The following is a 13,626-nucleotide window of genomic DNA, read 5'->3' on the forward strand; positions in this document are numbered from 1 at the left end:
AGGGAGGGAGGGAAGTTGGTAGGGTAAGGTAGGAGGAGAGGGAGGGAGAGAGGGAGGGAGGGGAGTGGGTAGGGTAAGGTAGGAAGAGAGGGAAGGAGGGAGGAAGGGAGGAATCGAAGGAGGGAGGGAGAGGAAAGGAAGGAAACCCACGCACCAGGTGATCTTTTCTCATGAAACATGGAACTGGAGTTGAAGCAACCATTACTCTGTGTTAACACACCTCGACTCTCAAACACAAGACATGTTGATGTTTCTGGATGTTTTCTGTAAAATTTCCCAAATAAAATGCGTGTGTAATGGAAATGATCTTCTAACATCTATTATTTTACCCTCATCAGTCACCTCTGCTATTTTCCAAGTACTGATTGTTTGAGGAAAACTAATCATTTCTTTAATATCCTAAAATCCAAACAAAAAACTTGAATTGAGTGACATTCAAAGTTGGGCTCGGCTGGCCAAATGAAATAGTTGTTCAACTAAGTCAGACTATGTGTCGCTCTGGGTCCTTATATAACTGTTGGCTCTTGAAGCCCGCTCTTTGATGGCTAAAGTCTGCTATCTTTAACTCTGGAAAGTTTTCCCATGGAAATTTTAATTTTATCTTTTCGTTTTTATGAGAAGTTGAGTTTCCAAGTTGCTGATGCTGGCACGCAAGAAGAAAAGACAACTTTGAAATCCCAGATTTGGTCTGGATATCAGTGGCGAAGCAAGGTCAGACTCATAAGGAAGGCCGCTTTCTAGGCCAATTTCTGCAGAATGCCTGGATCACACAAATGAATTAGACTGTGCCTCGTGTGTTGTATCTAGTCTCTGCTGGGGTGGCCTGGTCTGCTTTTAACAACAACAACAAAAAAAAAATAACAAACCTCAACTTTGGGCATGTTGAGCAGAATTCATCACCTACATATTTAGTCTATCAGAAGTTCAAGGCCATCCTTGGCTTTGTAGGGAGTTTAAGGCCAGCCTGGGCTATGAGATACTGTGGTGGTTTGAATGAGAAATGCCCCCCATAGGCTCAAGTATTTAACATCTAGACATAGAAATTAAGACATCAGGCATAATTAATTTTATTAATATGGATCACATACATCATTACCAGGGTATTCCCAATGTAAAGCTGCTGATTCATCTCAAAAGTGACCCCATTTCGTTTTATTTTTCATCAGCTGCCAAAGCTCTAATTCAACTGTGTCCCCAAACAACACAGAGTCCACCGGAGGGTGACAGGAATGAGGAGTAAAAAATAAAACATCAAGATGATGGGTAGAACCTTGAGATTTGGAGGTTTAGTTGTGGTTTTTTTACTTTGTTTTGGCATTAAGGCGTTATATTAGTTATATTTCTCTTGATGTTACAAAACACCATAACCAAGAGCAGTTTATAAAGGAAAGTGTTTATTTTGGCTTATGGTTCCAGAAGGCTGAGTTCATCATGGCGGGGAGGCGTGGTGGCAGGCGGCAGGTGGCAGGTACAGCAGCAGGAAGCAGTAAACTGAGACCTCACATCTTAGCAACCCACAAACATGAAGCAAAGGAAGAAAACCAGCAGTGCAACCCCAGTGACATACTTCCTCCCACAAGGACACACCTTCTAAGTATTCCATGACCGCCCCCAACCAGCATCACCAACTCGAGACCAAGTATTAAAAGATTTGATCCTTTGGGAGACATTTCTCATTCAGACCACCACAGTATCTCATGTAGCCCAGGCTGGCCTCAAGCCCTTTCTGTGGCCAAGGATGACCTTGAACTTCTGATCCTCCTGCCTCCAGCTCCCAAAGGCTAGGATTACTGGCATATGCCAGCACAAACAGTTTATGCGGTGCTGAAGATGAAACCCAGGCACACTAAGCAAGTATGTAACACCAACTGAGCCACATCCCTACCCTGAGATTTGAGGTTTTAAGGACTTTCCCTCTCATGTCTTGGGATAAGGATGTTCAGAACCTTGCCTCTGAAAAACTGAGCTCCATGGGCCCCTTGTTACCTCATAATTGTGCCCCCACATTTTTCTATCGACAGCACATTGGACTTTAGAGAAATTGGAAATTTCAGTAGTGTTCTATGTCCATTGATAAAATAGAAAATGATCTTTATATTGACCTTGAAAAGTTACTAGTAGACATATGCTTAAAATATTGTGTAGCAGTTCTTTGTGGTATTGTTAATAATTCTGTTTCTTTGGCTGGCTCCCAGGATCTTTACTTTCATTGGCAGAAGTCTCAAAATTCTAGTAAGTGATAAAAAGAGACTAAAGTCATAAACTGATGTTGGTTTGAACTTAGCATTACCTGGACGATCGTCCGTTAGTTAGTATGAAATCCTGTTTCTTTTCATTTGTTTTCTTAATTATTTGTGGGGTGCGTTTGTGTATGCGTGTCTGTGTTTTGCATTCATGTGTGCCTGTGTTCACACATACAGAGGCCAGAGCAGGATTTTGGGTAACTGCTTCTACTGTGCTCTACCTTATTGCTTGAAGACAGGTCTCTCACTAAGCCAGGAGCTTACCATTTTGGCTAGACTTGCTGGACGCGCTCTTAGGCTCCACCTGCCCACCCACCACTTCCCCACCATGCTGAGCTTACAGGCACACATAGCCATACCGGCTCTCTTACATGGGTGCTGGAGATTCAAATTCAGGTCCTCTTGCTTATGAAGCAAGTGCTCTTACCCACTGAGCCATCTCCTGCAAAGTACATTTTGCAGAAAATTAAAAAGAAATTAGTTTTGAAATCAAAAACATAAGGCTAGGGATGGCAGCAAATATATGAGAGGCAGAGGCGGGGGATCACTCAAGTTTGCAGCCAACCTTGGCTACACAGCAAGTTTTATGGCCAGCTGGGGCTATACACTAACATACTATCTCAAGAAAAAAACAAAGTGAGATAAATATTGCCAAGCTCAGTGGTGCATACCTCTAATCCCAGCACTTGAGAGCTAGAGGCAGGAAGATCAGACATGCAAGACCCTCCTGGGCTGTATAGCAAATTTGAGGCCAGCTGGGACTACACAAGACCCTGTCTCCAAAATAAAATAAAATTCCCATAGATCATGAGTTTGTGGGCATATTTGTCCTGCTAGAAAGATTATTTAGGAGCTGAGGATGGGGCTCGGTTGATAGAGTACTTGCCCAGCATCCATGAAGCCCTGGGTTTAATCCATAGCACTGCATAAACCCGGCATGGTAGCTCATACATGTAATTTCAGCCAGAGGATCAGAAGTTCAAGGTTATCCTCAGCTACATAGTGGGTTGGAGGCCAACCTGAGCTACATGAGACCCTGTCTAAAAAGGCAAGGGGAGACTTATTTATGTATATAAAAGAGTGGTCTTTGGTTCTCAAACTAGTACTTCTGTCTTTTAACTGCTGGTTCCTGTTATGGTGTGAGAGGTTTATTACTTGTATTACTTTATTTTATGTGCGATATTGTACCAGGTCATTTGAGATTCTTTGTCTTTGGAAAAGTTAATCAGCATTTTATACAAAATGTTCAGTTATAAAACATTGTGAATTCCTATCATAAGATGGAGATATAAATGTGACTGACATGGCCTGGAGACTTTTAAACATTTAAGAGTATGACTAAGCCCACATAAGTTGTCACTGCTACCTGGAGATCGTTAATGCTAAGCTAGGTGATTAATGGGCCAGCTTGGTTCAGCCAGAGAGACTCTGACCAGAAGCAGAAGGATGCCAAAGTGTGTGGCCAAGAAGGGGGAACAGAGAGAGACGGACCCACAAACATGCGGCATGTCAGCTGTTCCATTCCTGTGGCCTTATCTGCCATCTCTACAAATACTTAAGGACAGGTGGCTCAAAATATTACTGTCACTAAGCTAGTTTTACAGAAGAGAAAGCTTAGCGAACGCACTGCTGTAAGCAACATAATCCACCTGTTCCAAGAAACTATCGCATGATATTTTTATTTTCTTGGTCTCTACTTTTTAAAGATGTTAAAAAATACTAACTGAGATATTAGTTGCCTGACCTATTCTGAGAGTTGAGGTTAGTGCTGTCTGTATATATTTCTTGTTCACTTAAATCCCCCAAATCTCTCCTTTTAGGATTAAGAAACTGACCGAGTTACCCAATGGTGTGGTCCAGAGCAGCCCTGTGCCTGGCTCCATAATTCCACCTGAAATAACCCTATTGGTCCCCCTTTCTACAAAGGCAAAAAAATGAGTAATGGAATAAATTTGTAGCTTCTTTAGATGCAAATTTAAACTATATCTAAATGAACTGTATTGTTAAGAAACCGTGTTTGTGATGGGAGGAAGAGAGTAAACAGGAGTCAGTCAAACAGAATGGTTAGGAGCACATACTGCTCTTGCAGAGGACCGGAGTTCGGTTCTCAGTACCCCACATCAGGCAGTGCACAATTGCCTGTAACTCCAGTTCCAGGGGATCCAACATCCTTCAAGGGCACTGCTCACATACACAAGCCCAAAAGAAAAGATGGAAGGAATTTAAGCAAAGAAGAAATATATACAGATAGAAGTAAGCACCAATGCACACATAATTAAAATTTTGCTTAGAAAATAAAATAAGTCTAAACTCCAGGAGGTAGACACGGTAACTCACAACTGTCATCTCAGCACTCGGGAGGCTGAGGCATCAGGATCACTGGGAATTTGAGGCCAGCTTGGGCTACATAGTGAATTCAAGGCAAGCCTGGCCTGTGTAGCAAATCCTGTCTCAAAAATATCAAAAAGTGAAATCTAACTGCTGAAGTAATAAAATGAGTAGCAAATTGTTCTAAGAAGTAGCTGTCAATGAAAATAAATCGCAGGGCATGTTAGTATACAACTACATTGTATATAATGCAGTAAATATTATATATAACCAAAACATCGCTGATGTCCCACTTACAATGGTTTCTTTATTTTAAAGCCACAGTACATATGTTTAAAAACAGAAGAGACAGCTGCTTCCAGGACAGTGAAATTAATTTAGAGAAGGAGATTTGCAGTACATTAACTTTTTAAGCAGTCTTTGTGCCAGAAAAAAAAAGTCTATAACCAAACATCTGCTCTCAAAATTAATCTTAATAGACCTTAAAAGCCTCATTTGGGGGTTTTGTGCTGTGTTCTTGCAACACAAGTGAACTTCTGCACTGCAAACACAGCCGTTTAAAGTCATAAATGTGCTGCTTTTTTTTTTAAGTGCTAAGCCATTGTTATATGACTTTTATAGAAGGTCTTTTCAATTGGGCCTGAGCCTCTAAGACACTTAAGAGATTCATTTTATCAACCTTATAAAGAGGTATTATCAAAAGCATTTGTCAGGGTCGGGTGGGGGGTGGTCACTGCAACCACAGTAAGGTTAAACCTTTCTCTCTCTGAGTTCCTACAATAAGATTTCTATCCTGTCCACAGTGCTCAACATGACTTTCTCTATGTGACCTTGTACAGCTCACATGACCTCACGTCCCTGGGTCCTGAACTTGAGTTGTCTGATGCTACACTGTAGCTATAAAATGAAAGTAATTGTCCAAGTCAGACACATTACAAAAGAACTTATTATGAATCTTTCTTTGGGGCTGGGACTATAGCTCAGTCAATAAAGCCCTTGCTTTGTAAGCATGCCAACCTGAGTTTGATTCCCAGAGTCCATGTTTAAAAAACAACAACAAAAAACAAAAAACAGGTATGGTAGCATGCTCTTGTAATCCCGGTTCTGGGAAGGTGGGGACAGGCAAGATCCAGGACAATAAGAGGCCTTGGCTCAGCCTGACAGATGACTCAGCAGTTAAGGACCCACCTTTGGTTCCCGAGCAGCCACAAGGTGGTTCACACCTGTCTGTGAACTCCAGTTCCAGGGGATCTGTTGCCCTCTTCTGGCCTCCACAAGCACTGCACGCATGTGGTGCACTTACAAACATGCAAGCAAAACACGCATACACATAAAATTAAAATTTTAAATTTAAAAAGATCCTGTCTCATAAAAACAAGGCAGGGCCGGTGAATGAAATAGTTCAGTGAGTACAGGCACTAGCCAAGCCTGAAGACCTGAGTTTGATTGCAGGACCCACATGGTGGGAGAATAGAACAAACTCCTACATGTTGTCCTCTGACCTACACATGGGTGCTGTGACATATGCACATACACACACACACACACACACAAATAAATAAATAAATAAATGTGATAAAAACAAGGTAGGTGGCACCTGAGAAACACAGTTTGTACCTGGTGCCTTGGGTGACCATTGGTAGTAATGTGAACTGAAGCTGTGCACTCTGTGGGCGGGTAGAGCCCACACAAAAATGCACACACAGAGAGAAAGAAAGAAGGAAGAGAAGGGAAGGAGGGAGGGAAGAGAGGGAAGGATGGAGGGAGGGAAGGAGGAAAGGAGGGAGGGAGGGAGGGAAGGAAGGAAGGAAGGAAGGAAGGAAGGATGGAAGGAAGGAAGGAAGGAAGGAAGGAAGGAAGGGGGAAGGGGAGAAGGAGGGAAGGAAGGCAGGAAGGAAGGCAGACGAGGAGGACCAGAAATGTTACAGCCTCCACTCAGGGAGATGAGGCAGCTTGCACAGTACCATGGCAGTTTCCCAAGATCTCAGGAGTACATGACAGAGAAGGGAACCTGGTCTAGTACCATCCCCCTCATGTTCCTAAGGCAGGAACTGCTGGTTCCAGACAGGTTTAGTCCTTGGGAAGTTTTCTTTCTGTATCTCTAAATGGACCCAACCCAAATGGTAAAGGATACAAAATTTGCCTCCTCCAGTGCCCACTGCTCCCAGCTCTACTCACCCACAGAGCCCACAGCTTCAGCTCACGTTACTACCAATGGGCACCCAAGGCACCAGGCACCAGTGATCTTGTTTCCATCCAGTTCAGACAACCTAGTACATGACATCTTCCATATCTACTTTTCAAAGGTAGCATGCTGACCTTCAATCTCTAGTTCCCAGGAGACTAAGACTCCATCCCAGAACATCTTGAGCATGCTATTGGGAGCAGGATTTGGTTGCTAGTGTGTCATTACTGGAGCCAGTGAATATAGAAGAAAAATTAATTCAGGCAAGAAGTCAGTTTCCAAAGTCATAATACCAAACTACAGCAAAACCAGTGTGAAAAGTGACTCAAAGCTAATGTGATGATATCAAAGCCAAGAGGTCTGATCTCTCCTTCAAATGGAGTCTGTCCCAATAGGATGCAGGAGAGCAACCAGGAGCCATGATGTGAGACAGAAAGACTAGTGAAAAGTGGTGGAGATAAGCCAAGCCAGTGTAGTGGTGCACACCTATGATCTCTACACTTAGGAGGCTGAGGCAGGAGGATTGAGAGCTTAAGACCAGCCAGGGCTGCACAGCAAGTTCCAGGCCACTCTGGGATATATAATAAGACCCTGTTTCAAAAACAAACCTGAGCCAAGATTATTATGCACACTCCCAATACTTCACTGTATATTCTAACCAGAGGTTCAAGAACAACACGATAAGGTAATTGAAAGTCAATTAAAAAGTGACTTCAAAAGAAAAAATAAATCAAGCAGGGTATGGTGGTGAACACCTGTAATCCCAGCACTTGGAAAATGGAGGCAGGAGGATCAGGAGTTCAAGGTCATCCTTGGCCACATAGTGAGTTGCAGACCAGCCTGAGCTACGTGAGACCCTATCTTTTTAAAAAAACTGATGGGAAAAAAAAACTGATGTAAATAAAGGATTTCTATGAGGAAAGCTTTTGAATGGAGTAGACATATGCTTGAGCTGCATCCCTGCCACTGGCTGCTGATTTGTAGTTGACTTCAAACAGTCTGATTTCCTTTCCTTTCTGGAAGAGAGATTTCAATGCCTTCCTGGTTCTAGTTAAAGTTTATCACAGACCATAGGACAGAGTGGTTGTCCCCAAATTTATACCTTCAGTGCAATCACCAAGAGCCTCAGAAAAAGTACAGAAGCATGCCTCCCACCTACTAACGTCCCTCAAAGAATGTTCCTGCCATGTAGCCTGGGCTTGGAAATTCTAGTGTTCAGACAAGTTTGAGAACTCCCGACTTAGAGCGTGCGCCGACTGAGCAGTAAATAATTACTACACTGATGAAAGCATTTGGTGCCTGGTACCTGCAAGGTCTTTCCAGGCTCTTCCTGGACCACCATCTTCTATCTTTCATTGGATGTCTGACAGGGAGGCTGTCATCAGCTAGATGCCAGGCCAATAGGGGTATGTAAAAAGCTGGGGACCACGGGCCGTCGCAGGATACAGAAAAAGAAGAAAGGCAAAGTTAAGTCCCCCTACGGGGCAGCCTACAGAGATCCAGTTCAGGGAAGGTCTAATCAGCTTGTTTGAGTCTACTGTTTAGTAAAGCCCCTGGATGCTAATTGCAGAGTAACCTTGGAAACCAGAGCCTGGTATCCTGGATGCAGAAATGAGCCCAGACCTAGAAAGGGCACGTCCACAGCGGGTTCAAGGGACCCAGGCGCCCTTGATTTGGGAGCTTTCGTGTTCCACATTTGTTGTAGTAAAGCCTTTGTCTGCTGTTGCTGGCCAACCATCTGAATGTATCAAAGGCCCAAAAGTTGGTATGTGACATGTATGTTTCCATGTCCTTTCCTGGCTCTTGGAGAGGACTCTGGAGTCAAGAATGAATGAACCAGTCTCTCTACGATGTGAAAGCCAGTATCCTGTTCCTTTACCACAAAGCTGGAAACCTACAAAGCTACAGCAGTTCAGATGTTGGGGGAGGGGTCTGCCCTGTCACCAGCTGCATGACTTATGATATGCTTATGAGAATAATTAATATTTGTGGCTCTGTGTCTATAACCAAGGCCTGAGATATCATTTGCTGTGCAAAGCTGGTATTTTATGTTCTTTATGATTCTGAGCAAATCTCAGAAACAGGATAGAAAACATTTAGGATACTGGGGAGAAAAATTGGTTGCTCTCAAGAACTGTGAAATCGTTTTCTACTTGACCCCAGAATCCTGATGGAGTCAGGCTGTTCTTTCTTAGGGGAAAAAAATTGAAAATTATATCTCCAGGAGATGGAACTTTCAGTCTGCTGAAGTTTAAAGACACGCATTCTGAATAAGACAAGAATCTTTTCTATTTGCAGTGACTCTACACTGAATAGAGATTATATAAGTGCTTGAAAATAGCTTGTTTTAAAAGATGACTGTAGATTAAAACTTCTTGACTTTGACACCTCATAATACTGAGTTGTTTATGAAAATAAGCTTATGCTTTGCTCCTTAATAGGCATCACTTATGCAGTGTTTCAACTTTTGTATTTGGTATTGAAAACACATGAACTGTGCCCTATTCTGTCACTCCCAATTTCATAAAGCGTTTTTTTTAATTCTTTCCTGGTGCAGGGTCTCACAATGTAGCCGTAGCTTGATTCCATATAACCCAAGCTTTTCTCAAAGTAAGCATGCTCCTGCCACAGCCCCTGAGCGATGGAATTCTTGGCATGTCCTATCATGCCTGGCTCTGGCTTTTTAAAACTGAATTGGCTTCTAATTCCTTTTTATGGATGTGCAGGTTACTTCAGTATTTAAAAGTATAATGCTGTATATATCCTCAGTTTGCAGTATATATGTATTTCTGTCCAACGGGTCTGAAGTACTGAGAGTGTGGGGTCTATATTAGTTACTTTTCCCATTGCTGTGACCAACTACCTGACAAGAAGCAACTTCAGGAAGGATGGGGTTTTTTAGCCCGCAGTGTGAGGGTAGAGCCCATCATGGTGGGGAAGGCATGGCAGCTGGAGTGGGAGGCAGCTGGTCACACTGTGCCCACAGTCAGGAAGCAGGTAGAGATGAATGCTGGTACTCAGCACCCTTTCTTCTTTTCATTAAGTCCAGATCTAAGCCCATGGGGTGGGCACTGCCTCCGCTCAGAGTGGGTGTTGCCACCTTAGCTAAACCTTTTGGGTAACATCCTCAAAGACACACCCAGCTATGTATTTCCATGGCGATTCTACATCCATCAATGGATCTACTTTACAGGGTCCTTTCCATACACTGATAGGAGTCCTCTTTTCTAGTGCTTTGTTCTGCCATTTGCATTTGTTAGACCTTCATGCTGCAAACAGGTAATACATCACCCAGCAGAGACAGTGAGAATGCACAGAGACCTTGCTCAGAAAGGATCTGATTTCTGTTGGCCTACTGACCATTCACATTAGACTATGATGAGCAATCAGATGGGTCCTAGATACTCTTCACCTTCAGATCTGACAGTCACCTAAGTAACAGGTGGCCTTTGTTTTGGGGTCAGCTTGAAGCATACATAGGTGGGAAACCAGTTCCAGAGAATTTCAGTGCCTCTCTCTTTAGTTGTTCAAAAATGCTCAAATATGTCTAATAACTGTTGATTTTTCTCTCTCGTTCTCTCAAGCTCATTAGTTTCCACTATTCAGGAAAAAAGTTAATTTTCCTAGCCATTGGAACAACTGTTTTCTCATGATTCTAACTGATCAAAGTCCAGTTTTATTCTAATCCTGAGCCTTAGATGTGAACTTGGGGCCATGGCTGTTCACTGCTGACTTGGCAGTAGGGTTTTTGAGCATGCAGGACCCACCCGTCAGGCTGTACATTCTTTAGATGGCTCCTGCCATGATCCATGGCCTCTCAAACAGACCCACAAAGCATGAGTGTGCCTCTGGGACCCCTTGGGGAGTCTTAAACATCCATCTCCTATTGGCAGCAGATTCTGAGGTACCCTGGCAGATTCCCAGCCTGAGCCTGAGTCTCAACACAGCTCCCCTCGTCTGTCTCCCACAGGGTCCTGTGGCATCCACAGTGTCAGCGCTTTCTGTCCTCTCCTCTGGACCTGGTCTTCCACCACCCCCTCCACCACCACCCCCCCCAGGGCCACCTCCACTTTTCGAGAATGAAGGCAGAAACGAGGAGTCCTCGCCCTCTCGCTCAGCTCTGTTTGCCCAACTTAACCAGGGAGAAGCGATCACAAAGGGTAAGACAACGCATCCTTGGAGCAGGCTTCCTTTCCCTCCGACTCTGGGCACATGGGTCCTCCAGGGCCCCAGTGATATGTGCATCATCCCTTCTCCAGCTCCTACACAGAGGAAGAGGAAGCTGCTGCTGGAAGGTAGGAAGTTGGGACAGCTCTGGGCACACATCCCATGGACTGCCATGTGGAAAAACTCAGAGATTCTGTGTTCCCAGTCAACCAATGACCTGTACCCACTCAGCCCCCATGCTTCCTCACCATCCTCCAAAACCGAGGCCTCATATCAAGTGGACTAAAAATGGCCAACAGCAGAACTGTCCTGACAGAGTATTGGCTTGTTGAAGTTCCATCACTGAACTGCCTTGGTCCTCATATGGCAAATGGGTAATATTTTATGTTATGTTTAAAGTATATCAGAATCAAAAGCTCATGTGTTCTCAACAATATAGTCATGTTGCCAAAAGGCAAATGTATTTTTGCTTTGCACAGCTAATTGCAAGGAGGGTGTGGGTGCCGCTCTCCATAGAGCTGAGAGCTAAGAACTCAATTTTTCAAATTTATCTCTAGCTTATGCTCCACTGTCCCAATTTGAAACTCAATTGCAAAGTAAAGAAATGGACTGAGAATACTAAGGTGGATTCCGTGTTCTGAACAGTGCTCACTGGAATGTCCTGACCTTTTATGCTATGTCTAACAAATGATTTAGCCATATGATAAACCATGAAATCTTTTGAGGTGAGGTGATTTAAGAATTGGTAGAGCTTTTTAAACTTCTTTTTTTTTAATTTTATCTGTATGCGTGTATTGCCTGCACGTAGGTAAGTGCACCCATGTCATGCAATGCCCACGGAGATCAGAAGAGGCTGTCAGATCCCCTGGGACTGGAGTTATGGGCAGTTGTTAGCTGCCATGTGGGTGCTGGGATTCAAACCTGGGTCTTCTGCAAGAACAACCAGTATTCTTAACCTCTGAGCCATCTCTCCAGCCCCTGGTAGAGCTTTTTGATTGTCTGTTTTTTGCAGAATTTTTATTACTCCATCACCTTAAAGATAGGGTTCCTCACTGTATAAGCTACTTGTCTCATTTCTGTGGCAAAATACTTCACATAAGCGACTCAAGGAAGGAAGGATCTATTTCGGTTCACAGTTTGAGAGGAGACAGTCCGCCATGGAGGGAAAGGCCTGGCCACAGATAGCTCTATGCTTGCAAGAGTGTGGCTCTTGGGTCTCTTCATCTCTTCACATCGTGGTGAAACAGGAAGCAGAGAGTAAACAGGAAGTGGAAGCTGTCAAACTTCAGTGTCCATATCCAGTGATCTCCTTCTAACAAAGACCCACCTCATAAACTTTAGAATGGACCTAATGGTTCCAATCTCCCAAAAGAAAGCCATGAGCTGGGGACCAAGCATCTAAACACAAGCCTGTGGAGGATATGTACATACAAACAGCAATGCTCAACATTTTAAAAACGCATAGTGTTTCTTCCATAGGATGCAGACTCTGGGTATTTCCTTTTGCATGAAATGTAAGAAATGTACCTGCATTGTGTTACCCTCTGTTTTAGTTTCTTTCCTGTTGTGTGATAAAAATACAGTGACAGATGCAACTTTGAGGGAGTAAGAGTTTATTCAGCTTATAGCTCCAGGTTACAGTCCAGTATTGCAAGAATGTCAAAGCAACTAAACACACCCACAGTCAAAAGCAGAGAGTGAATAAATGCTAGATTCGTCCTCAGCTGGCTTTGTCAACTCTCATACAGTCAAAGGCCCCAAACCAGGGACTAGCGCTGCCCACTGTCAGGCTCTGTCTTCCCAAATCAATCAAGCCAGTCAAGACACACCCACAGGCCAGCCTGCTCTGGACAATCTCTTATTGAGAATCTCTTCCCAGGTGATTCTATACTGTGGCAAGTTAACAATTAAAAAACCATTACTCCTCCTAGGGCTCCGGCATGTCACAGATGACCAGAAGACGTACAAGAACCCCAGCCTGCGGGCTCAAGGACAAATTCCATCTCCAACCAAAACCCATACTCCAAGCCCCACATCTCCCAAATCTCATTCTCCTCAGAAACACGCTCCAGTGTTCGAGCTGGAAGGGAAGAAATGGAGGGTGGTGAGTGACATCCTTTAACCTTTGTTCGAGTCTCTCTGACGAACAGTCTAACAGCTAACACCACTTCCCAGAGACTTAGGGATTTCTATGTGAAATGTCAAGAGGCAAAGCACTGACTAGAATAAGGCACTCACAAAGGTGCTCATGAATTGTTTTCACTAACCCTCATGCATTCTTCTTTCACTTTTTAAAATTTTTCTAACATTTTATTTTTTATGCATATGAGTGTATTCCCTACATGTATGTAAGTACACCCATGACATGCAGTGCCCACTGAGGTCAGAAGAGGGCATTGGATCCCCTGGAACTGGCATTACAGACAGTTGTTAGCTGCCATGTGGGTGCTGGGACCCAAACTCAGGTCCTCTGCAACAGCAGCCAGTGCTCTAACCACTTAGCCATGTCTCCAACCCCTAAAACTAATTTTTAATTGTGGTAAAAATGCCCATAACACTCATGTAGACCAGGCTGGCCTCGAACTCACAGAGATCCACCTGCCTCTGCCTCCCAAATGCTGGGATTAAAGGCATGCGTCACCATGCCTGGCTAATGGGAGCACCTTAAGTGGGAAAACCATGATGGAGGGGTGAGACAATGTG

The 13,626-nt window shown here is 43.7% G+C and overlaps 1 protein-coding gene across 2 annotated transcripts in view; it reads left to right on the forward strand.

Moving 5' to 3' along the window:
• The window catches only part of Cap2 (cyclase associated actin cytoskeleton regulatory protein 2), a 177,176-nt gene that overhangs the window by 148,584 nt on the left and 14,966 nt on the right, over positions 1 to 13,626 (forward strand). For both annotated transcript variants that reach the window (XM_008847062.3, XM_008847061.3), the window contains 2 exons: positions 10,727 to 10,916; positions 12,855 to 13,027. In XM_008847062.3, the coding sequence (XP_008845284.1) occupies positions 10,727 to 10,916; positions 12,855 to 13,027 (363 nt within the window). The remainder of the gene's footprint in view (positions 1 to 10,726; positions 10,917 to 12,854; positions 13,028 to 13,626) is intronic.

Source organism: Nannospalax galili, unplaced genomic scaffold, assembly GCF_000622305.1.
Source record: "Nannospalax galili isolate Female #2095 unplaced genomic scaffold, S.galili_v1.0 scaffold923, whole genome shotgun sequence".
Classification (NCBI taxonomy): Eukaryota; Metazoa; Chordata; class Mammalia; order Rodentia; family Spalacidae; genus Nannospalax; species Nannospalax galili.